At 50.4% G+C, this 26,160-nt stretch overlaps 1 protein-coding gene across 6 annotated transcripts; it reads left to right on the forward strand.

The window, feature by feature from the left end:
- Positions 1–1,405: 1,405 nt before the first annotated feature.
- Positions 1,406–24,813, forward strand: VEGFA (vascular endothelial growth factor A). Of its 6 annotated transcripts, XM_054629757.2 has the most exons (8): positions 1,411–2,482; positions 8,271–8,322; positions 13,437–13,633; positions 15,299–15,375; positions 15,792–15,824; positions 18,553–18,624; positions 19,745–19,876; positions 22,115–24,813. In XM_054629757.2, the coding sequence occupies exons 1-8, from the start codon at positions 2,417–2,419 to the stop codon at positions 22,134–22,136; spliced, it is 651 nt and encodes a 216-aa protein (XP_054485732.1). In that variant the 5' UTR covers positions 1,411–2,416; the 3' UTR covers positions 22,137–24,813. The 6 variants fall into 6 exon arrangements, with proteins under 6 accessions (XP_077031892.1, XP_077031894.1, XP_054485734.1 ...); XM_077175778.1 differs by lacking the exon at positions 19,745–19,876 and having other exon boundaries at positions 1,409–2,482; XM_054629758.2 differs by lacking the exon at positions 18,553–18,624 and having other exon boundaries at positions 1,410–2,482.
- The last annotated feature ends 1,347 nt before the right edge of the window (positions 24,814–26,160 follow it).

Here is a 26,160-nt window from a genome sequence, read left to right on the forward strand (position 1 = left end):
TGGGGGAGGTTGAATTCCCCTTGTCTCTTGGAAGGCATTTTTGGCAATTGTATCCTAAATATGGGGAACTCTAGTTATTTTGGATGGGTATTTGTTTCTTCAGAAACCTTCTGCAACAATTTGTAAAAAAATTACAGGAAAAGCAAAGGAAAAGAGATTATTTTGCAATGTTTGAACAACACCCACCACTCCACTGTAGGAACATGATCACTGAGGAGAAAGGGTTTATATTCTCCTTCAGGCTTTCAACTGGGCTGGATTTCTACGCTTGCCCAGATGGAAGGCTGTGGGTACAAGGGGTGTGGGGCGTGACCTGCAGCTGGGGCAGTGGAGGGGCCAGATGGGAGCTGCTCCTTGCTCAGGCAGAGCTGTCACTCATCTCCCAGCCTGCCTCAGGATCAGTGTGACCAAGGCACCATCCCCACGTACTGCACCAAGCGGTGACACAAAATCTTGAAAAATTAAACAAAGGGACGAACAGGTCTAAGATCTACCGAAAGCAAAGATTTTTTGGGGGGAGGGAGGTGTGGGGGGGTGGGGTTGTTTCATGTGTTTCTCTCAGCCAGCAGGTGCCTCTATAGAGCCAATGCTTTGCCTGTATCACTATGAGTCTGTGGCATAGCATTGAAATACCTGCTTTTAAATGACAATATAGCCTTTTCTTTCTTTACTGTGGGGATCTGCCAGTCTGGACTTCCACTCCATCTGCCACATAAGGTCCTTGGAAGATGAAAGCAGGAGAAAGATGTATGTTAACACACACATATTGTTACTATGTATGCAGTATGAAGAAATGTTCTGTGTGACAGGAACCAAGTAGCTCAGTTGGGGAATGCCAGCACGAAACACAGCGAGACAGGGCTGCCTCCTTGCCCTTCCAATACCTTCTCAGAAAGCAGGGTGGGGTTTGTCTGGCAAAACCTTCATCCCTTCAGTATGACACCCTTCTGCACAGCCGGGCACCACTCAGCCAGCACAGGCAGGCACTGGAGCCACGGGAGAATACCACTGAGTTAAGAGAAATAAAACCCACCTGAGGATAACGCTCCTTCAGCCCTTTAACACATAGGTGCTAAGAAATCCCTGTATCGGAAAAGCCACGTCGTGGGGGGTGGTCAGATGATGGGTGTGATTACCCATGTGTGTTTGTCCCCCGCCGCCCCTCTCCCCAAATGGCTCTGCTGGACTTTGGAACAATTCCCACGGGCAAAGTGAATTTTGACCCGAACATGTATCCATCGGCACGGCAGAAGGCGCGGCGAGAAAGCAGGGCAGGGAGCTGGATTCGAAATGCGCGAGCCGCGGGGCTACGGCTCTGGCGTGCGGAACCGCGGGGCCAGAGAGGCGGGGAGGAAGCCGGGGAGGAGGCCGGGCCATAGCCAAGGAGGTGGGACTTGCCGGAGCGTCTCTCCCCGTGGTCGCTGTGCTCAGTTGCAGAGTGCTGACGAGCGGCGGGCGGTGGGGCTGGCGCTGCGCGGAGCCGCCGCTGGAGTGCGCGGAGCGGGGCTGCCGCCGCGCCGGGGGCGAGGAGCGCACGCCGCGCCGGCGGGGGACAGCGCGCCACGGGAGCAGCCCTCCCCGGGCACCGGGACCTGCTGTTAGCTTGCCGCCTTGCCTTATCCTCTCGTTTAATTTATTTTTTCCCCACCTATACTTTGATCCGCTGGGATTTTTTTTCCTCCCTTTCCTACAGAGCCTTCCCACGCCCCAGTTCCCTCCCTCTCTATCCAGCTTGGATTTTTTTTTCATCTATTACTATTCTGATTTTTTTTTTAAGCGGTGGACAGAGAGAGGGAGAGACAGTAACGGAGAGGACAGGAGGAAAACGCTCTGTTCGTCCTTTCCGCCACCACCACCCCGATTTGCGGAGAGGGGTCGGGCCGAGGGGCGGCGGAATCAGCCCCTTTCTCCCGGGGAGGCGACCCCGGCTCGGGGAGCCGCCGGAGGCAGCCGCCGCGAAGAGGGAGCGCAGGAAAAGAGATGCATTGAAAGTTTCCGCGCAAACTTTGCCGTGAGTGCGCGAATCCGAGCGAGCGCGGCGCGGGTGCCTGCCTGCCCCGACGCGGGGAGAGCGCCGCGGACGGGCGCCGCTGTGGAGCTCGGACTGCCCGGCGGCGGGGGCCGGGCGGCGGCAGGGCGGCCGCGGAGCCTGCGCTCGGCCCGGCGGAGCGCCCACGGAAAGCAGCAGCAGGGGCCGGCGGAGAGCCGGGCTTATGGAGGGGTGAAACCGGAGACCCCGAAGAGGAACCCCCCTTACCCCGCAACCCTTCGCAGCGCCCGGCCGGCGGCACCCCAGGAGGCGGCGGCGGGCACGGAGGAGGCGCGGGCGAGAGCGCGGCGGGGCGGCAGCGGCAGCGGGGCGGCGGCGGCGAGGCGGAGCACGGCGGGCCCCGCTTCGCGGCGTGCGCCGGCAACCATGAACTTTCTGCTCACTTGGATCCGCTGGGGGCTGGCGGCGCTGCTCTATCTGCAGAGCGCGGAGGTAAGCGGCGGGACGGGGGCTTTTATGCCCCGTGTAGCGGAGGGGGAGGGAAGGCAGACGGCCGACAATACTTTTCCCCCCTTTTTTTGTCTTCTCGCGCCCCCCCCTTTGCCTCCCACCTGCTCGGCGCGGTGCGGCCGCGCCTCTGGCGCCGGGTGCGGGTGGGTGCCCGCGGCACAGACACGTGTGCGTGCGGTGCTGCAGCGGGGGGACAGCGCTGCCCGCAGCTCCGCGGGGCCCGGGGCAGCGGCAGCGCCGTGCGGAGTGCCCGCGCACATGAGCGCGCCCCGGCGCGGGGCTCCCGGCGCGGCGCGGCCGTGGGGTCCCGCCGGGGCCGGGGCCGGGGCGCGGGGCAGGGAGGCAGCGCGCTGCCTTCTTGCATCAGCCTCGGGTCTCCTGACATTGCAAAAGGCTGCTTCGGCGATATTTGCCTTGGGTCCCAGCTCGGGTTCGTGCCGCCGTGTGGAGTTCAAAATGCCTAGCTGGAAAAACAAATAAGAGATCAAAGAGGACAAAATGGATCCAGAATTTCTTCCAGATTGGAAAAAAAAATCAAAATATAGATCTCCTGCACCGAGATTACAAAACCAAGGATTTTTCTCTTTTTCTTCAGTCACTTTTACCTCATTGTCATTCTTGAGGAATTAGAAACCAATTCTTCCTCCTTTCCTTTTTTTTTAAGAAAAAAGAAGGGCAGCTTTCTTTGCAAACCTGTCCTGTACATCTGTTTTCTAAAGAGTCAGGAGGGCTGTGTTGCCAAGAGATATTAAGGGGTTTAGACAGAGTGCCCACGTGAAAGTGGCTGCTCGCAAGGCAGGCATGGATTACGTTTTAAAGGTTTTAACAGGTTAGTTCTTTCCTGCCATTTCTGCTCGGCACTTGGAGAGAGCATGGGCCAGATCATCTCCCACAGTCGTGAAAATAAACGTCTCTTGCAAACTAATCAGTTATTCACATTGTTTGTTCAGCACCGATGCTGGAAGGCAACTCCCCAATTAGGAGCCATTTCAGCCGTAACTGAAGTCATGCAAGCACTGCACGCTTTGTTTCTAGCCTGTTATATCTCTACTTTATCCAGTGACAGCCGCACATTAGGCTGTGCTCGGCTGTGCTCGATGGGAACTGAGGCGCACTCTCACTTGAGCGTGGCACAGAGCAGCTCCCTGCTGCCTTCCTGCCAGATTTGGCTGGTGGGACAATTGTTTCTGCTCTCCAGGAGTTTTTCCACCGTCACCCAGAATAAGAGTTTCTTTGCCTCCCAGCTCCTCAGTAAAATTGTACAGTATCATCTGTTCCCCACCTATAGTATAGACAAGTCTGTATTGGTGTCCAGTGATAACACCCTTTAACCCTCCCCTTGTTCCTTTTCCCCTCCCCTTCCTCTTCCCCAGAAGAGGAAACGGCGGATCAGGTAGAGCCGAGATCTATCTGTCCTCATAAAAACCTCATGCTGCCTTTTCTCCTAGGCTGGAGAATGGTGCAGATGAGAAAACAATGTAGTGATGGAAAAAATGGTAGGGAAGAATTACAGGAGTTTGGGGGGAAGTGTTGCAGGGACAGACACAAGAGATAGCTGGAGGTTCAGGTACCTGGGTGCTGTGGGCTATGTAAGTGCTCAGGCAGATGGACGGTGAGATCTGCCCTTCGGTTCTGTCCTTATTTGTCCGTTGGTTGTCCGGGCACCACAGTGATGGGAACGTTAGGAATACCAGCAGATCTCACGTAGGCAGCTTGGTGATGACTCTGAGCATGGCAGGAGGCATGACTCTTCACACAGGACTAGGGTTTGTGCTTTGATGATAATATTTATCTGGCTGTCAGGCTGATCTATCTAGCTAGCCAGGCACATAAGAGAGCATTAAATAAAAGCCCTGACAGTGTCTGAGTTGGGGAAGCAGGGTCCAGCATGTGTCAGGCAGCTTTCCTGTAAGTAAAGGAGAAGGGATGAAGGAATCACGGCGCTCCTCTGGTGAGGGTTCAGGGGGATGGCTCCTTACTGAGGTGGTTGTTATGGTTGCTCCTGCAGCAAGACTTAGATGGTGGGAAATTGTTTCATGGTCGTGTCTGGGCAGCACTGATGCCACAAGTGTCTGCCTCCACTGGTGGTGATAGCCTTTCCAGGCAGGCTAGGGAAGGAAAGGCACTTTTGCAGTGCCACCCTCCCAGCTGATTGATTGTGCTGAGCGGTGTGCAGAGTCCTCACGCAGCATGGGATTGGAGAGGTTGCATTGTTGTCCCCTTCCAGTCCTCCCTTTCCTAGAGAATGGGGGACAGGTGGTTATTCCTCATCTTCCTTCATCAGTGGGTCTTGCTCCAGCCTGGTGACAGGTCACTCCTGATGATGGTCTGGGAGCTCTTCCGCTCCTGCCCAGAACAGCAGAGGGACCTAGATATACCAGCTGTATTGCCATGGGGAAGAGGCAGTGATCAGACCCCGAGGGAGGGAGAACACGCCTGTGACTAGACTGTTAATGATCACACACCCACCAGGCTGCCTGCCTTTGCTGTGCCTCTGCACCGCACCACCATGGGGAGCCACCAGAACCTGCTTCCACAGCCCTTAGGCAGCTGGGACACAGCAGGTCACCTTCCCCAGAGCCGTTCTTGTGCTCTGAGGATGGCTGGAAAGAGGAGCACTCCTTTGGGAGCAGGGGAGAGGGATGTCTGAGGGGCTCACTGATTCCTGAGCAACCCCAAATCCATTCTCCTGTCGGTTCTGTCAGAGGTCCCTTGGCTGTGCTGGCAGCTTGCAGGATTACTGACCTCTGTCTGCTTGTACAATGGAGAAGGAGTGCAGTGAGTCCCATTCCCCCCCTCTCCTAAGCAGAAAACGCTGAGAATTTCTAGTGCCTAAGACGAAAAGTGCCTTAACTCCTGTCCCAGAGTCCCTCTCAAAGTGGATGGATTGTTTGTTCCAGTCCTAAACAGTTACAAAGCTCTTTTAATGAGCCTGCACAGATTAGGGGGAGGGGAAGGGAGAAAAAGAGTGCTGGTGGTGGTGGTGAGGGGGGTGATGGTTAGAGAGGAATGACTTGATTAACCTTTTCTCTCCCTTCAGAGCAAAGCTTGCTTTGGACAGGGACTGGGGGAGAAGGGAGGCAGGGAAGGTACAGACATGTGGATGGTGTGAAGTGAGTTTATTTGTTAGAGAAGGTTTTACCCCACAGAGGGAGGGATGTGCATTTGCTACAACCTGCAAAAGAGCACAGAAAGGAGCTTCCTCTGTCAGCCCCATTTCTGGGCTCATTTATCCTACTCTCAAGGCCAGGCCAGGGGTTGCTTCCACATTACTGTGAAACGCTGAAAATCTATTGGAAGGAAATTGTGTTACAGAACTGTTGGGTAATGCCAAAAGCCAGCAGAGGAGAGCATGACCTTCAGGCTCCTACCGAAGGGCACAGTTGGCCTGCTTGTCCCGAGGAATGTTTTTGGTTCCCGATGTCTGATATGTAGCAGACTGTTTTGAAGTGAGGCACAAGGCCCTGCCTCACCTGCTGTTCTAGTGGACATGCTTTGAGGGCACTAGGCACAGGTGAAAGACACTGCTGAAAGGGCAGAAAAGTTACTTGGAATAGTGAGCAGAGAGCCTGTTACTGATAGTTCTGGGAAACCTTTCTAGTTTCTGCTGAGAGCTCCCTTGGGAAAGCTCAGAAGCTCTTTGCCCACTTTGCACTGATCTCGTTTCCCATCTTTGGGGTCAGATCACATCCCAGGTCCAGGTGAGCACTGCGAGAGTGTTCTGGCTCCTGCTCCACTACATCGGGGCAGGGTGAGGTGCTGGCTAGGCACAGGTGAGTAGTGAAAGCGTGTGTGTGGCTTGCTTCTGCTTCTCATCATTTCTGCAGCCTGTGTGCTTGCACGTGAGGAGGCAGTGGGCTTAGCAGCTGGCTGGGTAGTTTTGCATAGAGAATGGGTAAAAATGACCCTCAAGGTGTCTCCAAACTAATTTTGCTCAGTCTGTCATGGTCATTTGTGTGTGAACCAGAAATCCCTCTGTGAAAAGTCTTGGGGGCATTGTGACTTGAATGAGCTGACTTGGCTCGTGATCCTCTTCCTGTGCCATAGCAGATTGAGGCTTTCCTGCCCTTGATGCGGTTTTCTTTTACCCAGAGATTGTCAGGCACTGAGTGGCTTTGGAAGGCCGCTGCAGCCTCCACTGCCTCCATTTTGTTTGTGCTGTTGCAGTGACCTTCACACTTCAGGAATGAAACTGTTTCTAGGAACCTGCTTTTTAAAGTGTTGTCACAGCACTGAGACTGGGCACACAACCCCCCTCCTCCCCAGAGAAGAAATAGATCCACACATGGGGCAGCTCAGGTCTGGGCTGCTCAGTTATGCCCAGGTATAGAAAGACTTTGATTGAAATGAGAAACAAGTTCGGTCAGGGGGACCTTAGACAAAGGGAGCTATGCACAGACACAAAGGAATGTCTGGGAGAGGGGCTTCTAGCTGGCTCTCTTGCCCCCTCCTTTTAAAAGCTGACATTTTCGGCTGCTTGGATGGTGGTGCTGCCCTGTGCACAGGATTGCTTAGAAGACCATAGCTGGCAGATTCCTGTTGTGAGCTTGGGGTGGACTTGGCCTTAATTCAGTTCTGTCTTCAGCTGCAACATCAGAGGGCCTTTTTCTAAGCCTGAGCACAGCATATTGCTGACAAAGCAGTATTTTGTATGGACCCCCATGCTTCTTATGGGCCTCTGCTGAAAGGCAGCAGGTTCTGGGCTGGATGGCATCACACAGGTGGCAACATAGCTCGGAGAAGTGAAGAAAGCTTGGCTTTTTCCATTTTGGTTCAGAACAGAACAGCAGGGGGAAGCCTGACTTGGCTGGAAAGTTACGTCAGAGCTAAAGCCCTCATGAAGAGCAGGAAGAGTGGCGTTCTTGTTTCACCTGGAATTAAAAAGACTTCCTTAGTAAAGTGGTGTAATATTTCTCCATACCATTTTGGGAGTGGGTTACCTGTCACCACTCCTGCCTGCATCAGTGCTTTGGAAATGTCCCTAGTCCCAAAAGGCAGCAGGAATGACTGCAGAGCTTTTCGGTTTTGGCCCAGGGGAAGCTGTGGAGCGCGGGAAAGGGATCCACGCAGGGGCTGGGGACTGGGACCAGTAGCTGAGGGCGCGAGTCGCCCTCCCTTCCATCAGAGAGGAAGAAAACCCGGGCGGTTTGGCGGCGTCCGTCGGCAAAGTGGTGCTGTCACAGTTAATCGCCCTGATACCCGGCCAGATGCCGACACCTCCGTGGCCACCACTGCCGGGTGACAGACATCTGTGACATCGAGAGGGGAGCGATGCCCTTCCGTGTCTGGCTGCCCTTCTGCCCTCTCTGCCCTCCCGGGCCAGATTCACCTTTACGGGGAGAAGTGCTGCTCGGGTCCATCGGTCGGTGTCGGCGGCAGCAGCATGTCCCCCCGTTACTTCTCTCCGCACTCGGGCTCGCTCCCGGTGTTTGTCCGCGGTCACTGACAGCAGCTCCCGGGGACGCGCTTCTCCCTTTGGGGCGTCTCTCGGGCCCGGCACACCGCCTTGACAGCCCCGGAGCCCGCCCCGGAGCCGTCCCGCCCGTGCCCCTCTCGGCTCCCCCGGGGGACGGGGAAACAAAAGGGCCCTCTGTGCCCGCCGGGGGGAGCGGCTCGGCCTCGGCGGCGCCCCCTCCCGCCGCGGCTCCCGGCACCCCCTGCCCGGCGGGGCGACGGGACCGGGACCATCGGGGACCCTGCCCGGGACCCCCCGCGCCGCGGGACCGCGTCACGGTTCCGCATTGTGACCGATTTTCTGTTGTCTTTGCAGTTGTCGAAGGCTGCGCCTGCCCTGGGGGATGGGGAGCGGAAACCCAATGAAGGTAAGCGCTGGGCGGCTTCCCGGCGGGCGGGGACGGCCGGGGGCTGGGGGGAAGGAGCCCCCGGAGCCGCCGGCGGCCAACTCCGCCACCTTCCGGGGAGCGGGACCGGGGGCTGCCGGCGGGTGACGCCGCCGCCATCAACCCCTTGGTGGCGGCCGCAGCGCCCCCGCCCCACGCCGCGGGCCCGGCCCGGGCCGCGGGGCCGGGGGTGGCCGTGGGGCCGGGCGCCGGGGCGGCCGCGGTGCCAGGGCGGGCAGCAGGGCTGGCCCAGCCCGCCCCTGGCTTACCGCAACTCAGAGTGAAACTGCGTGCGTGCGCCGGTGCACATACGCACCCTCATTTTTATATATATATATATATTTATTTATTTATTTATTTATATATATATATATATATATATATATCTACACACACACGGGCGCACACAAAGAGCTGAGTAGTGGCGCACAGTTTGCTGGGGATTCGCCACAGTGCTGTAGGAAGGGATTTGTCAAATTTTGTTGCGTGCCTCTTTCCCGGCGGTGCTGGTAATTCCCGGCTGGGTGGCCAGGGCTGATCCCTGAACAAAGGCCGGAGCAGCCCCCAGATGGCAGATCTCTGAGGAAGAGAAGGAGAAAGGGGCAGTCCAGGATGATTTTCTGGGCTCATGCCTCCCAGCAGTCTCAGGTACCCCCGTAGTCAGGAGATTACTAAGCGCTGTAAAGAGCCAGGCTTGAAAAATACACCTTTTTATTCTGGTTTGGGCTGGCAGACTTTGCAGATTCAGGGAATGGCACTCTAGGGTTCTGATAGGTTCTAGTTATTGGTTCCTGGTTGTCCAGTATGGACAGGACCATTGCCTGGTGGGGAAACAAGGTGATATCTCTGCAGCTGCTGTGATCTTGTGTCTTTCCGGTTGCCCAAAGGCCAGGGTGTGACAGTGTCCCCTGCCTCATTGGTTCATGCAAGTAAATGTAGACCAGAAGGGCAGTCAGCCCCTGGGGTAGTCAGAGATATCTCCTGCGAGCTCCCTGTCTGGTGAAGCCCCGTGCATGTCAGGAGGTTGGCTTCTGTCCGCAGTCCTCAGTTCAGCAGTGGGATAAAAGGGCTGTGGACTTTGAAACCTACAGGCTGAGGTGATCATCATGCTTTAAGACCATCCTGACCGTGTTTTCCCCTTACCTGCATAGCAGAGCAGATCACTTGTTGCATGGCAGGGTCTGGCAGATGCCTTGCAGGGTCCCCACAGGCTGTGACCTTCAGCGTTATTCCAGCCAGAGGTCAGCAGAGGGCTCCAGCACTGTGGGCCCAGTTTGGCTTTTTTTTTTTTCCGTAGCAGTCAGTTTCAATTTCTGTAACTTTATTGGTGTGACAGACTCCATGTGTGTTGCCAGAGGTTTGTGGCAGGCTCTGCTTGGGATAGGTGTCCATTTTGTGCTGGCAAATTTTCTGATTTTCTGGTGGGCTGCCGCCTGTTGCGCTTGACCCTTGCTCCTGCTGAAGTCAACAGAAGAAGGTTCAGTGACTCCAGAGGGATCAAGATGGAGCCTGCTGTGAGGCTTATTTTGGTAACCAGCTCTCTGCTGTTGGTAGAAAAGAGCTAGTGTCCTCATCTGTGCCATTTGTTGTGCCCAACAAATCCCTCCTGGGGAGGAAAAGAATCAAACAGAATTAACTTCTGTCACAAGAAGGTTGATGGGATTGCAGGAGAAGCTGGTCTGGCAATATAAGTGGTAAGACTTCAGTGTTATTGTCTGGTGCTATTTCAGGTTCTGCAGTGTAGATACATCTGTGAAATAAAAGTCAGGACTCCTGGCTCTACTTCTGTCCTGTGGTTTGAACTTAGAAGTCTTTTCTCTATACCTCAGTTTCTCCTCTGTGAAGAGGAGATGATGATGGGCCTCTGTTACCCAAGGACGGTCCTGTAGTTCCTTCCTCTGAAGCTCTTAGGGGCTTGGGCTGAAAGGTGGGTTTGTGTCTTTGGCCATTTTATGCTCTCTCTGTGATGTCAAACTGTGACAGGTTTTTATTTGGGATGGACTTACTCTGGTTGGAGACTGTTATTTTAGCTTCAGCCCCTACCCTTTTGAGCTCAAGAGAGGCTTCCACATGTTTTGTGGTACAGGAAGTTGTAGAGGAGTCAGACAAACACTCTTTTGTTTCACGGGAAAAGATTTTCTGGTATAAATAAAGGAAACCACCATCACTTGTGGCTGCACTTTTATTTTCAAAATAACAGTGTGTTTGTATTGCTGCTAAGCCGTTGATGGGGAGGGAAGCAAAATGATCAGAGACTTCTCCTTTTCTAGTCCAGCATGTTCTCACTCAACTGCTCCAAATTCGAACTTAAACTCTGCCTTGAAGAGTTAGTGTGGGTCCTGTCTATGTTTTAACCTTCTTTCCACCTCCATTCACAACAAAGAACCTCTGACTCAAATCTGGAGGTGTTTTGCAGGGTAGGAGTGTGATTTAATTGTGGGATTAACTTCTAATGTGGGCTGAAGCCCAGATTGCAGGAAGGGAGCAGACCTAGTGGTGTTAGTCCTTCGGTGACCTTCCTGTGCTTCCCCATGAAGGAGACCTTCTTCTGTTTGTGACACAACCAACGGAAAGGAAGCGCAGGCAGAATCAGCCCAGCAAAGTGTGCAGTATAACTCCCAGTACATGGGAGTAAGTGTAGGTATGGTAGAAGGGGAGGGCTTTGCTGTGAGGTTGACTGTACCTCAGTCATGCGCTCTGGTTTGGTTTGGGTGGTAACTGTGCAAATGAACTACAGAGTGTTGTGCAGTCTCCATGTGAATGCTCTGTGTCCAACAAAATAAGGTAATGTGCCTTTTGTGGCAGGATTTTCTGACTGGCAGCTAGGAAAAGATTCCCTGCTTCCTTTTCAGAGGCTGATTCAGACTTTGGAAAACCATAATGTGTTAAAGTAAAGGTAGAAACTCCCAAATTCTTCATGTGAACGACTTAGTCCTGTCAAATCTCTCAGATCTCAAGTATAGTTGTCAGAGTGTAGCTGTGAAAGTAAAGGCCCTGCAAAAGAAGTTTAATATGCTGTTCTGGGGCCTGTTCTGTAGTCTGGTTTCTCTGGTGTAATCCAAATGTCTGGATAATGCAATATTTAGGAAAGCATGACAGAGGCCGGTCAGTTTCACGACACTTTTCTACTCTTGTTTTCTGCCTCCTTTATGCCCCAGACTGGTGTGGCGAGCAGCATTTGATCTGCACAGGTAACTGCTGCTTTTCCCCCCCCTCTTACTTTCCATCCCTCCCCTTGACGTAGGTTTGTAAGCATTTTGATCCTGAATTATGTCTTTACTGCCAGAGTTCTCAGATCCTGTGTCTGGCACAGTGTGAATAATCAACAGTGCAGTTCAGCAACTATCTTTGTGCCCGCAGAATTTCCCACGTATTAAATTGTTCAAGTTGTTGGAACATAGGCGGTGACTAAGGTCACTCCAAAGGGGAACAGGAAGAAGGAGGAGAAGGAGGTAGTCACAGACAAGATAGGAGAACAGACAGGAGACATACGGCAGTTAGGGGAGGAGGGAAGAGGAAGGGAAGGAACAAGGAACAGAAACGTTGTCTTCTAGACAAGGAATACCAACAAGCAGTCCATGCCTGCCAGGCTACATTTCCCTTTCACAAGCCACTTTCTCTTTTAATAGCTGCTCACGCTCTCTGACACTTCAGACTCCTTGGAGGGAAGCTCCTCCCCTCTTGTACCCACTCTCAGCACTTCAGCACTATGGCACTGTCAGCCCCGCATGACCTAGAATTAACTTTCAACAATTAACTGCGGGCTGTGAGCTCCAAGCCCTGCAGCTTTTGCATTTTTTGTGGCAAAGTAACCTTTATGCCAGTTTGTCACAAGTTCAGGGCACTTTAGAAGCGCTTACTGGAGACCATTATTTTCCATGATGCAAGCAGTTTGCTCTTATCACTCTGAGTTATCAACCTTGGTGCTGGAGGACTCTGCATGCTGTACAGGTGGATCATTATAGTGCATAACAGCATGGGGCAGGTACTATCTCCTTGTGCATACTCTTACCCTCTGCTCCGTGTGAGACATCCTCTGTTGCCAGTGTGGTGCTAGAGCTAGGAAGCCTGGAGGGCTCCAGGTACTCACTGTTTGCAGCACTATACTAGCACCTGAGGTTTGTGTGTGTGTACTTATCTATACTATCTCTCATCTCTTTAAATCTCTCCAACCCTTGACCAAGCAGCAAAATGAAGCTTTGGCAAGAGACTGGGAAACATTGAGAAATACTTGTGAAATCAGTGCAGATCGCAAGCGGTTAGTGTTTGCTCCATTTGTAGGGAAGGCATGGGATAATGGCAGATCCACCCTGTTCCCCCTCCCACACTGTCTCATTGTGGTTCAGTAGCCAAATATATAGTCTGGTTAATCCTGGGGGTGCTGCGAGCCTACTTTGAATCTTTCAGTGGGTGGCTTGGTTCCTCGGTCTGGGAAAGTGGTCAGTGTGGAGACACGGAGGCTGTGACTTGTAGTGGATGCTGTCATGGTTCCCTGGTGACCTGCTGAGATGGACGTTCTGCATGGCCAAAAGAGGTAGATGACAGGAAGGGTGAAGATGCATAGCTCCATGGTTCAGAGCCTTTGCTTGCTCTTAGGAGTGTCTGTGCACTGAGGTCCATACAAAGGATGCTTCTGGCTTTAAAACCACTGGGGCATCCACTGACTGTTTTGAAAGGGAGTAAAGGGCAGACCAGTGAAGGGCCTTAGTCCAGAGCGCAGATTATCTGCTGCAGCTTCAGGGTTTTTTTGGCTTAGCTGATAGTCTTAGTGGCAGCACACCAGGAGTATGGGGAATAGCAGAGAAGAGGTTTGGGACAGAGTCACCTGTGGCATGCATCATGGTACAAGGAAGGCAGTGAGCTCTCTTGTCCATCTTGCCCTTGCCCTGAAGCAGCTGTAGGAGGAGATTGTCTTTTTCCCTTCCCACTTGATGTGTGTATATGTAGAGCACAGAGAATGGATTTAGGCCTGCAAGACTGCTAGTGAAGAGCATAGGGTAGTTGTGTTGCAACTGTCTGGCTCACTTTAAGGGGTGAAGCCCTAGACATTCTTGAGCTAAGTTTGTATTAACTTATTCCCTCCATTCCTCTTTTAGTTATCAAATTCCTGGAAGTCTACGAGCGCAGCTTCTGCAGGACTATTGAGACCCTGGTGGACATTTTCCAGGAGTACCCTGATGAGGTGGAGTACATATTCAAGCCATCCTGTGTGCCTCTGATGAGATGTGCGGGTTGCTGCGGCGATGAGGGCCTAGAATGTGTCCCTGTGGATGTGTACAACGTCACAATGGAGGTGAGGGTCCAGCTTGCCATCTGCCATGCTTGGTTGGAAGGAAGCAAGACAGCCATCACAGCCACCCCAAGTCCCAGCTCCCAGCTAATTCAGAGGAAGTGCAACCTACCCCAGGGACCCTTTCTTCTGACCCTGGTGCTCTGTGTTACACCACGCAGGGTTAAAAGATGAGTTGCCTGTGTCTATTTAAGGCTAAGAGGAGAGTGTGTTTTGGCTCCTGCCCAAATACAGTAGGTAGGAGCATGCAAAGAAGAGTTTCTGCAAAGGAGCACTTTGTGCTTAGAGAATGCAGAGGAGCATTTCTGATGGCGTTATCTCCCAGTTTCTAAAGATACTCCTTGGACCCTTGCACCACCTTAACTCTACACACAGCTGTTGTTCTGAAGGCAGCTGAGTAGGGCAAAAGGGGAGAACCTGTCAGTACTCTCTCCTGAAGGGCATGTGAGGTCAACCTGTACCAACAGAGCACGGAATTTGGGTCTTCAGCTATCCTGCCACAGCAGGGGTTAAAGGGGATCTATGAAACAAACTGTTCTATGTCAGCTGGAAAAGCCTTTCTGCCTCTGGGCTCTTCCTCCTTTGTTTGGAGACTGCTGAAGGTGGCCATGATAGCAAAGGCTGGGCCTTTGGGAAAGATTCAAATTGCTTTAGAGAGCTTAATTATTGCCCTTGTCTGTGAGACTGGATCCCAGCTCTTGTCCAAAATTGTGCTGGTGTCCGTTACCTATAACCTATAGCTCCCTCACCTACTTTTGTCCCTTAGCCTCTTGAATGGCCACTGTAAATATTGCTGTGAATTTTTAATGTCAATGAGAGATGTACAGTGCTAAGTGATTAACCAGCAGGTCCTTTTACTTGAATTTTGGGCTGTGTTTGAACTGTGTTGGAGAACCTGCCTGTGCCCTCTCATGGCTCCTCACACTGCTTTTCCACTTGCAGGCTCCAGTCATACTAGCTTGGTGTAGCTAGGGATGGTTTTCTTCCTACCATTCCTTGCTGAATTACAGTTCCTGACTTGTATGCCCGCATGCCTGTAAAGGGTCAGAGGCAATAAAGCAGATCTCTAGAGCTAGTTTTCCAGCCATGTTCTGGGTTAAGAGAATGTGACAGTATTCCATAGCTTCTAAATAACTTTCCTGGATATGCCTGGTGCTGGGGTCTGGGTTTTGCAGGACTCTTTTAAACACAGATCTCCAGATTTATTTTGTGTGTCAAGTTACTGAGAAAGTGAGATGTAAGCTGGGAAGAAATGGTGGCTTAAGGAAAAGGTTGGATTTGGAATTTTCATTTGGGACCTTTGTGTGAGACTGAAGCATGGCTTCTGCACAAGCAGACTGGATGTCCAGCATCAGCCAGGGAGGGCTCATTGAGGACCTTGCTATGGGGTACACCCTCTCCCATGCCTGTCTCCAAGGCAGTCCACCAGAGCTGGCACTGGGCATGCACGAGCAAACAGAGCTTTGGCACAAGTCTGGTGTTGCCGCTCGCTTGTGATCAAAGGCCTTCCCTGACTGGGAGAACGGGGCCTCAGAGCTAGCTCGAACTCTGCCCTGCTCTTCCCAGGAGCACCTGGGGTGTGAGTGCTTAGCTGCACAGCAGCCTGATTTGGGGCTGTGAACATGAAGAGTGAACAGGCAGTGACCCTTTCTGTTTCTTTCATTCCAGATCATGAGAATTAAACCCCATCAGAGTCAGCACATATCACACATGAGCTTCTTACAGCACAGTAAATGTGACTGCAGGTGAGAATGGAGCAGCACTGGCTCCTCTTGCAATAAACTTACTCTGAGCCTTTCTTTTTTTCTGCCATTGGGTTGGGACTCTTGTTCAGATGCTTCTGCAGCCTTCTTGGTTGGTTTGCAGTAGGATGGCTGAGACTGGGAAAAGAAGCCCTCTGCTGTCAGGGCTCTTCCATCTCTAGCTATCACTGGTGGACAGTGCTAGCCTGCATCCTGGGATCTTTTGGCCCTAGCTACCAGCAAGGGTCAACAGGAGAGCAAAACCACCTTGAGTCGGGCCGCTTAAGCAGTGCTGAGGGCATCCTGCAATGCTGCCTGTACATGACCTTCCCTGGACTTGGCGGGAACTGGGGATAGTACCAGAAGTATATGTGATAAGCTCTCTTCTAATGAGGCCTTTGTTCTGTCTTCCCCCACAGACCAAAGAAAGATGTCAAAAACAAACAAGAAAAGTAAGTGACAAGCTTTTCCTCCTTTCTCTTTTGGTGGTTGGTTGGCATTTCCTCTCCCCACTGCCCCTTGCCCTTTTCTTTGGTTGGATATACTCACTTTAAGAAGGAAATGGCATATGGTACTGCATGGGGCGATGCTCTGAATCCATTCCAGGTGGTCACAGAAACTCACATCTGATGGTCCTTCCTTCATACCCCAGACATGGACCTTGCATGACCCATGGCCATGGCAGTCATTCCTAATGCTTTTTCCCGAGTCAGGGAAGTCCTGTCGTGTCTGTCCTGCTGGAATGGATTCAAGGTGCAGCCCCTGTTCTCCCCTTCCCTCTTCCTGGGGTGTTTCTGGTTACTGCAAATTGCTGGCTTTCTTTATTATTAATTTTTTTCTTGCTGCTTGAGTGAGTACTTGCTGGCTTCTTTCACAGCAGCTTTGGTAGGAGCTCTGCTGGCTACAGGGAGAGGTGGAAGTAGAGGCCTGGTGGAGGCAGGACTATTGCCATGCGGGATGTGACACTGGTTTTGTTTGGGTGGGGACCTGGGAGGGTGTAAAGGGAGGTGGATATCCTAGCTGGGTTTCGGTGAAGGCTTTCATGAGGGGTTTTTTGAATCTGATGAGTTTGCTTTAGTGGCCTGAAGGAGATTAAGTCACAACCTTCCCTTTTCTTCCTCTCCAAAGTAAAAAGGTTGTGGAAAGTAGAAAAATAAGCTCTAATCCTGCAGTAGTTGCAGAGATGAGCATAAAATACAAAACAACGTTGAAAAGAAAGAGTGATCTCTCTGAGCGAGAGGATCAGCTGGACTGCGCATGGCTGGGAAAGGAACTCTGCCATTTAGAGGTGTGGAGTTGGAGAGGAAGGAGTGAATATTTGGAGATGAGGCTGAATCTGAGACCGAGGGAGCAAACAGTAGAGAGAGAGCTTTTTTCACCCCTCTCCTGATGGTTGTATGTTTCTAGCTGCCTTCCAGCCTCTCCTCCTCCCCCTGGAAATTTGCTCCTGGCTGCATCACACTGTGTGCAGCCAACAGTCCTCTCTGCACAGGGCCGTGTCGGGGACGGTCGGTCTGTGTGGCTCTGTAGTTTGAAGGTGTGTGAGAGTTTGGTCTGTATGAGCTCTGGTGAGGATGGGGTGTGGTTGTAGCAGCCAGCTCGGACTGTGTTGCATTCACTTTTCCTCTTCTAACAGCACCTTGCCTGCTCTTTGGTGGTTCTGCACTCCCCAGGGAAGGAAGGGAAGGGAGGGGAGAGACTGGTGTGCTTTGATTTGTGCCAGATTGAAAGTCTTGTTATATTGGTACCCCTCTCCTCCCTTCAGGTTGATTTTCTTCCCCTCACCGTCTCCCTGTGACTCCTGCCTGACATGTAGGGCAGAACTGGGATTGAGCTGATGCTCTGACACTCGTTCCAGTGAGACGACTTGAACAGGGCCTAGGAGACACCTATGGTGCTTTCTCTTCTATCCCTCCAATTCCCTTTGACAGCTCTCTCCCGAGGTGGGCTGCACCAGGGAACGAGGGAGCCTTTGCTGAACTGCCTCAGAGCTGGGACTCATTTGCCTGACAAGCCCTGGTGCTTTTCCTAGGGCCTTCTCCTTGCATGTCTCTCCCTTGCTCCTGTGCTAATGTCGCTCAAGGAGCAGTACAGGCTCTAGCCTCCCTCGCTCCCTGTGCTCTCAATGGCCCATAGAAATCCATGGTTAGTGTCCAGGACTGCATATCCTAGCTCCTGCCTGCTTAGCCCCTGCCCAAGAATCAGAGGCAACTGGTGAATTTTTCAGAATAGAGTCAGTACCTTGGCTCGATCTGCTTGTCTGTCTGGCAGGTCCATGTGGACAGTGACAGGAGGGAAAGGAGGGAAGAACTGAAAGCTGCTTGCTGATTATCTCCTGGGTAAAATAACTAGGTCAGGCCATCCTCTTCCCCCTCTTTACTCTTCAGTACTCAGAATAGAGGCTGCCAGAGGAGATGTTACAAACATCCAAGTAAGGTCTCCTGGAGTCCTCTGAACCACAGGCAGGAGGTGAGGTGGATAAGCAAAGCCTTCAGGTTGGATAGCTCCTCAGAGATCAGATCTCTTCCTTTGTATGTGGAGTGCTCCTGTCCCATAGCAGGATTGCCACCCACCCTGCAGCAGAGCTACTGGAGCTCAGCTGCCCCCTCCTAGGCCCAGTACTGGGCAGTGCATCAGGTCAGAGTGGTGTCCTCTTCCCTGAAGAGAGCCCTTTCACTCAGGTTGCCTTTTGTCAGTCGTTGTGCACCTGTGCTTGTCGCCTGGAATGGTTGTCTGCACTCACCGCGGTGGCGTGATGCTTTCACAAAGCTTTCTGTTCCTTCCCCCTCTCACCCCCTGCCCCTTTCCCACTGCCCCTCTCTGGAGGGGGCAGGTGCCCCTCTGAGGCTCCAGCAGATCCGCCTCTGCTCACAGCAGCCTTGCAGGAGGTGGTCTCTGCTGAGTTCCCTGGTGTTGGCTTGGCTGTGGGCAGGCTGGTTGCAGAGCTGACAGGAGCGCCGGAGCCGGTGAATGTGCGTGCAAGATGGAGATCTGTGCTTCAGCCCTGGGATTTACCCTCCAGTCCTGCCTCATGTGCTTCTCCCCTCCCAGCAAGGCACATGGCTGTATTTTTTTTTTCTCTTCTTCCTTGCGTTTTCTTCCATTTTCTCTCTATTTCTCCCTTTCTTTCCCCCTCTCTCTCTTTCTCTTTTTTTTTTTTTTTTTTTGTTTTTCTTCCAGAAAATCAAAGCGAGGAAGGGGGAAGGGTCAAAAGAGAAAGCGCAAGAAAGGCCGGTACAAACCACTCAGCTTGTACGTTTGTGTCCTCTGCTTGTAGACTCTCTTCCCTCCCTCTCCCCAAAGCAATCTGCCTGCTTGCTGCTCGCTCAAATCTCACCCTCCCCTCCCAGTCACTGGTGGGCTGCAGATCCTGCAGGGGCAGCACTGGTGGTGGCACTGCTCTGGCACTAAGGCTATCTCAGGGAAAGGTGGCTTTAGCTTGCTTGGCTCTCTAATCATCAGTGGTGACCATTGTCCCAAGGCACAAGAGTGTGGCGGGTGGACGAGTACCCTGCACCTCTTCACGCCTTCTGGTTGTAACTCTGTCATCTGCTTTCCACCACTTGTCTCGTGTCCTCACTGCTATGATGACTGGTGACAGGCAGGCTGGCATCTGCCATGCATGTGTGTGTGTGTGTGTGCGTGTACACATGTGCGTGCGTGTCTGGTGGAGTCACAGGTGGAGAGGAGAGGTGGGACAGTGGGAAGCCAGAGAGGGGGTGCTGGGGAGCCAGGGGGGGCGTCTCTGTTTGTTTTTTTTTTTTTCCTCTCTTTCTGCTGGATTTGGTGGCTTGTCTCTCTCTGTCTCTTTTGCTCTGCCTCTCTCATGGTGGTTCACAAAATTCTGCATTGTAAATTCACGGCCCCTCCATAGGAGACTCCTAGGTGGTGAGGTTGGGATGGGGCAGTGCCAGCTGCAGGGTCAGCATGTGGTGCTGGAGCCCAGCTGCTTTCCAGGGGAGGAGAGACCCTGTGTATTTAACTCGTTTAGCCGCTGGCCTCTTTCTACTCCAATAGTCCACTTCAGAGAATTCATTTCGCTTATGTGTCAATAGCTGGCTGAGACCTCTCACCTTGCCATCCTTGCTTTCCCCTTCTTCCTCCCTCTGGCCTGAGCCAATGGATCCAATGCAGCATTTGTGAATACTGTGCAGAAGGCCTGTTTCCTTTCTCTGCGCTAATGCAAGGGGTTGCTGTCCTGGGGCTGTTGAGGTGCTGCTGGAAAATCCATCAGCCCATGGCACTCCAGTTGGCAGCATGGGGGCTGCGGGAGGGGGCAAGGGGATTGCTTTGATGTTCAGGGTGTTGCATGTGTATTTTCTTTCTGCTGAAGCGCTGTAGCTTAGACATCTTTCCTTTTGCCTTTTTGCAGTCACTGTGAGCCTTGCTCAGAGAGGAGAAAGCACTTGTTTGTACAAGATCCCCAGACCTGTAAATGTTCCTGCAAATTCACAGACTCACGTTGCAAGTCGAGGCAGCTTGAGTTAAACGAGCGCACTTGCAGGTTTGTGTCCTGAAGGATGAAACACACAAAGAGAAAGAGAGAGAAAGAGAAAGAGGGGGGGAGCTTGCTTCCTGCTGACTTCTGGCACCAGTGCTATTTGATTACTTCTTTTCTCTGTCCTACGTGGGCCAGAGAGCAGAGAGTCTAACTGGGGTGAGGACAGAGTTTCCCTGTGTCAGAGGGCAGCTGCTTGTTTCAGGTGTGCTCTCAGGACTTGGATGGGGATGGCTTGCAGAGACAGGCCCTTTGTATCTCAGGTAGTCTTTACCATAGAATAGCATAATGGAGTTCATGTTGCTGAGCTAGGCAGGGGAGGGTCTGTATCCCTCTGTACCTTACCTGTACGCCGCTCTGAGCATACTGTTGGACAAAGACAAATCCTTAACTGACTGGGATTTGACCATCTCTGTCTTCCAAGCCCTTTTTCTGTGGCTTGTAGATGCTCTGCTGTGTGCAGAGTGAGGAAAGCCATTACGAGCCTCCCTCAAGGCTGAGCCTACATTCTCCTTTGCCTCTGTTCTTCTAAAGGCCAGGGAGAGCACCCTGTGTTTTTGTACTGTGCTCACAGTTCCCTGTCCATGTCCTGTCCAGAATTGTGGTTTGAGAGGCTGCAGTCAGGACTGTGAATGGAATACAGCAGGTTTAAGTCTGACCCTGGGCGAAGGCAGAGGTGCCTGTTTCAGATGTGAGGTGGGAGACATAAAGGCACTGGGGGGTTAGTGTTTGTTCAGAGATCCATGTTGTGCATGTGTCATCTGAGTCTGTCACACACCATCTGTGGCACAGACACGTAAAGAAACCGATTCCTGGTTCTCACCTGAGCACTTTGGTGAACTCAATGGGGTGTCTTGACTAGCACAAGCTATGTGTGCATCTCTGGTGTGGGATCATCCTACCTGTGTAGAGGGAGACACAGAAATGGGGTCGCTAATGAGCACTTGGCTGTGACTCTGAACTCGGATCCCCTTCACAGAGATCTAGGAGATTGTTCCTGTTCCTGCAGTATTGCAGTGGCAGCGGCTCAAGGAGAATACAAGGGAGAGAGATCCAGGGTCCTCTGTGGCTCTATCTTGAAAAGAGGAGGCATCCATTAGCTAGGTGGCTAAGGCTGTTACAAGTAGCAAGTGCTTCCTTTGGGTGTGAAAATGCTTCGTGTCCAAGCCAGAGAGGCATTGGCACTGCCAGCGTGATGGAAACTGCTCTGTATAAAGAGAATTTTTCTGGGATGCTGTAATTTCAGGGGAAGGTAATTGATGGAGGGGCCATAATAGAGAGACTTTCAGAGTTGCACTTCTAGCAAGTAAAACCCCTGAAGTCTGAGACCAGACTTAGTGTTGGCCTTTTCCCCCTTGTTCCTTTTCCCAAAGTCCAGAGTAACTCATAATTACCCCACAGAATTTGAAGGGTGAGAAATAGTAATAAATACAATGAGAAACAAAAAACCAAAGAAATCATGGTGGCAGAAGGGGTTTGCTAGTTTCTCTTACTAGTCCCTCTCTGTGATGGGATAATTGGTACTAAGGGAGGTTTCCATAGGTGATGTGTTGGCCAGAAAAATGGGAAGGAGTCATAGGAGTGGTTAGTTTATCAATTTCCAGATAAAAAGCTAGTTAAGCTTAAGTTCCTCTTACTCCTTCTTGTAGAATTAGTATTGGGACCTTCAGGGGAGGGAAAAATTCTCATTTCTCCTGCTGCTTCTTCAGGCCACTGCTGTTCTCTGGTGCTAACCCCCACTCACAGCACCTAGTGGAATGAAAAGCACTTACTTTTCACCTTCTTGCCTGCATGGGGCCTTGTTGTCTGCGCTGCTTCTAACCCAAACAAGAGACTAGGTGGAGAGCCGAGGGTGTGTCTCTGCATGCACTGCTTAGCCTTGTTTTTCTGTGTTCGTGTGTATTTGTGTGTATGGTGTGCAAAGGTGTAAACAAGACACTCAGCTTATCTGTGAGAAGCCACTGATTCTGCTCAAAAATTTTGTTTGAATATCCCCCCCTGCTCTGTCTAGGTGAGCCTGGGGGAATAGAATTCATTGACTCATTTGTGGGGTCAAGATTCTCAGCTGATTTGCCCCATCTGCACAGCACTTCACCCCACCAGTGACGTCATGCCATGTCTTAACACCATGTGCTCTTAAACACATTAGTCACCACCCTTCCTTCCCTTCCCTGCCCTAGCTGCACCCCCATCACAAACATTAACCCCCGTTCTCTTTTTTTCCTTCCTTCTCCTCTTCGACAGATGTGAAAAACCGAGACGGTGAGCAGCGGAAAAGAAGGGGAAACAGCCCTGTTTCTGGAGCCTGATTTCTCGCCTGGACAGAATAAAACAAACAAAACACTAATCCAAATGAACCCTAAAAATGAAGGATCGGTAGAGCACAGCACTTTCAGTACGGACGATGGACTCCGGAAGGAACATTCCCCAAGGCACCCGCCGCACAGAATTCACCTTTGGGTTTTGAACTGTTTTATTTTATTTTTCTTTTTATGCTGCTAAATAACAGAGCCAGGAAGACTTATAGGGGTGTATTTGATGGGTTTTCCCATGCATACATATATATGTGTGTATACATGCATATACATATATATATATGTATATATATTTTAACCACATCTATATATACATATATGTATATCTTAACCACACACACACACACACATATATATTATATATATATATATATATATATATGTATATATATATATATATACACTGATTATTTTTTTTAACATTGCTAATGTTATTGGTGTCTTCACTGGATAATACTCGACTGCTGTGGACACAAGCGGGCTACTTGGGGCATAAGAAACAAGCTAAGACTGGACTTGAGTAGAAGCGCTGGGTGTAAACTTCTTAACTCTAACTGACTTGTGCGGCCTCCGCTGTTTCTCTGTAGAGTGTGCTGTACCACAAACCACCTTCTCCTTGCCTGGGACAGGGAGGAGAGGTGATGGAGAGGATGGGCAGGGAGTTCCAAAGAGCGGCATCCTAGGGTGCGATGGGTCAAAGGCCAAGGAAATGGCCATCTCCGTGATCAAGGATTCCTCCTCCCCTCTCTTCCCCCAACCTTCGCCCTTACTCGTCTCATAACCTGCCTGCCTTGCCAGGACATGGGATGTCAGTGTACATTTTGCGTTGACTTTATTCGCTGTAGAACCTTTGCCAGAGAGTCGTGCTGGCTTCTCTTAAGGATGGTGGGCAGCTGATGCGCACTGACTTTCTGTTCAAGGAATTATCACAGGAGTCTAGATTTCCCGCCCTTGGTGGCTGCAGAAGGACACAAGGTCTACAGTGTGTTGAAGCAAGAATGGGGACCGGTGCATAGCCACACAGTTGTTCAGCACTGTCTGCTTTCTTCATGCACAGAGCTGCCACTCAAGAGCATCCAAGATGCTTATGGAACATTTCTGGAAAGGGATATTAATCAGAAGTATATACACAGTAGTGGGGGTGTGTGTGTATGTATGTGAATGTATGCATTTGTGTGTGTGTGTGTATGTATGTATGTATGTATGTGTTTTTCTCTTTTTTATATATATATATTTATTTTTATACATATATATATATAAAAAATAATATATATGTATGCCAAGATTGAAGGGGGGGAAAAAAGAAAGCAACTTTTGCTGCCTTCAGTTCGCATGTCCAGTGTGAATGACCCTTAAGAACGTCAAGTTTTTTTTTTTAATGACGTACTGTAAATATCAGGCCCCTTTTCCATGTCTTGGGCTGGAGAATCAAATGTGAAGACAGCTGGAGTCCCTTAGCTGTGTCGTGAGGTTCTTGGCTATGTGTGTATCTGCAGTGTAGGCTGTGGTGTACTTGAAACCCACCTTACACACGCGCGCACACACACACACACCCCTGAAAGTGTGTTTGTACATCTATGTGGATATATATAATCTAGTTCTGTGATTAAAATTATTATTAATAATAATAATAATCAAAAAGGTACTCAGTCTGTGTCAGAATGCTGCCAAACATCATCTGCAATTGAATTTTCAACGCCTGATAATGTACAACACGGAAAGCTTCCAAAAAGACAAGACAGTCTAAAAACAGACTCACAACAAGCGACTACTAACCACTAGGATCTCCCCATCCGACTGATGGCTTTCAGAAGGAGAGAAAACACACGGGTGGGTGCTTGCATCTGCAATGTAGAATACTCATGCTGCATCGTGTGCAAGACAGAGGCTTCCGATCGGGGGAGGGAAGAGAAAGTGTTTTATATACTTATTTAATATCCCTTTTTAAATTAGAAATTAAACAGATAATTTAATTAAAGAGTAGGGATTTTTCAGTATTCTTTGTTAATATTTAATTTCAACTATTTATAAGCCGTACCTCCTTTTTTTTTTTTTTTTTTTCTTTTTTTTCCTTTTTTTTTTTTTTTGTACTGGTTGTGTATAAATTTAACCTTCCTGTTGTCCCATCCCGTCTCTCCCCAATTGTTGGCAGAGTCAGTAGCATGTTATGGGCAGTTATTTAATTAATTTCTCTAACACCTACCCCTACACATTCCTATTGAGACAACGGTTAGATATACATCTACATACTATATATATATTTGGCTATGTGTTTGTATATATATATATGTTTATGTATATGTGTGATTCGGATTAAATAGACACTACAATTTTTTTATATATGTAAAAAGAAGAAACAGGAAAAAATAGAAAATTCTACATCTTGAATCTCTCTCCTTTTTAATTTTAATATTTGTTATCATTTTATTTATTGGTGCTACTGTTTATCTGTAATAATTGCGGGGAAAAAAGATATTAACACTACATATTGTGTCTAGTGAATTTTTTCAAGATATTCCTTAGTACATATTTATTTTTAAACAAAGAAATTACAGATATATCTTAAAACAACAACGACGACAACAAACAAACTTTTTTTTGTATTAAAGAATTTAATTCTGACCTTGATTTCCTTTGCCTTCTCCTTCTGCCTTGCATCCTGGTTTTCTTCCATTGTGTAACAGTTTCTCCAGCATTGCCTCTGGAGGCTACAGGGCATCAGCAGCCTACCAGTTGGACTCTTGGATTTGTGCCCAGTTTCCAAAAGCACCTAGGTACCTGAAACCCACTGAAATGAATGGGAGGTAGGCACCAGAATCCTAGTGTGGAGCTCAGCTCGAGTTCCCTGCTTGGTGAGAAGAGGGTGGTGTGATGGGCAGGACCAAGGCGGCAGGACTCCTGGGTTCCTTCCCACCTTGATGCCAAGCAGTGTGGTGATGGTCCCAACCCTGCCTCTTGTCAGGAGCCAAGTCCCATGAGCTGGGTACTGTACAGGCATGAGTAGATGCAATCCTGGTGGAATTTACAATCCAAGGTGAAAGTAATGCTGTGATCCTGCCCTTTCTGGTAACGGACTTGGTGTTTGCAGTTGGATCTTTGTGCATGTAACTTGCTGTCAGTGATGGCTCAGCCAGACCTTGCCATCCTGGATGACTTCGAACAAAAAACTGTTTAGCTCTGACAGTGCTCATCACTTCATGAGGGATCTTGATACCGTTGCATCTTTTGTGATGTGCTTTGGGGTCTAGGAGGAAAAGCTTTGGCAATGGTGTAATTTCCTTGTTATCCATGGAGATGAATGCGTCATGTGTCAGTCATGGAAAGGAGCACAGGAAAGGAGCATGCAGGATGTTTCCTGGATGTCTGGGAGGCAACTCACTTAGGGTAATACAGACCACTGAGTTCATGGCTGCATCATTCCTGCTCTTGTGAGGGTAAAGAATCTGGCTTCTGTGCAGGATGGACTCAAGTAGCTCAACAGGTGGACCTGCAGTCACTGCCTCAGCAGAGGGTGGAGCAGAAGAAAGATGAGTACCTGAGGACATTTTGGTTCACTGTATTCAGTAACGTCTTGTGGACTGCAGGAGTGAGGTGAGAACATGAGCCATCTGGATGTTTCTGCATGAGGAACCCAAAGGAGTTGCTTCCCTTGTATATTCACCACTGGCTTTTGTTCTGTGTGGATCTATGGGCTCTTTTGCTTGTGGCTGTGCAAGGTGATGAAGACAGCAAGCCTATCCTCAGGAGACCTGCTCTGCCTGTTTGTGATCTGGGAAATGTTTACAAGTTATCAAATTGGAAAAATTGAAACCCTCAGGTAAGTGCTTCTCCTCTGGGCTGAGCTGGATGTGAAATCTCAGCATGAAGGGACCCAGGTCTCCTGTATGGATGAGTCAGGATGTTTCTGTCAGTCACAACACATCAAACCCACATCAAACCCACCACATCAAATTCCACCCCACTAATGGCAAGCTG

The sequence above is a fragment of the Agelaius phoeniceus genome, chromosome 3 (assembly GCF_051311805.1).
Source record: "Agelaius phoeniceus isolate bAgePho1 chromosome 3, bAgePho1.hap1, whole genome shotgun sequence".
Lineage (NCBI taxonomy): Eukaryota > Metazoa > Chordata > Aves > Passeriformes > Icteridae > Agelaius > Agelaius phoeniceus.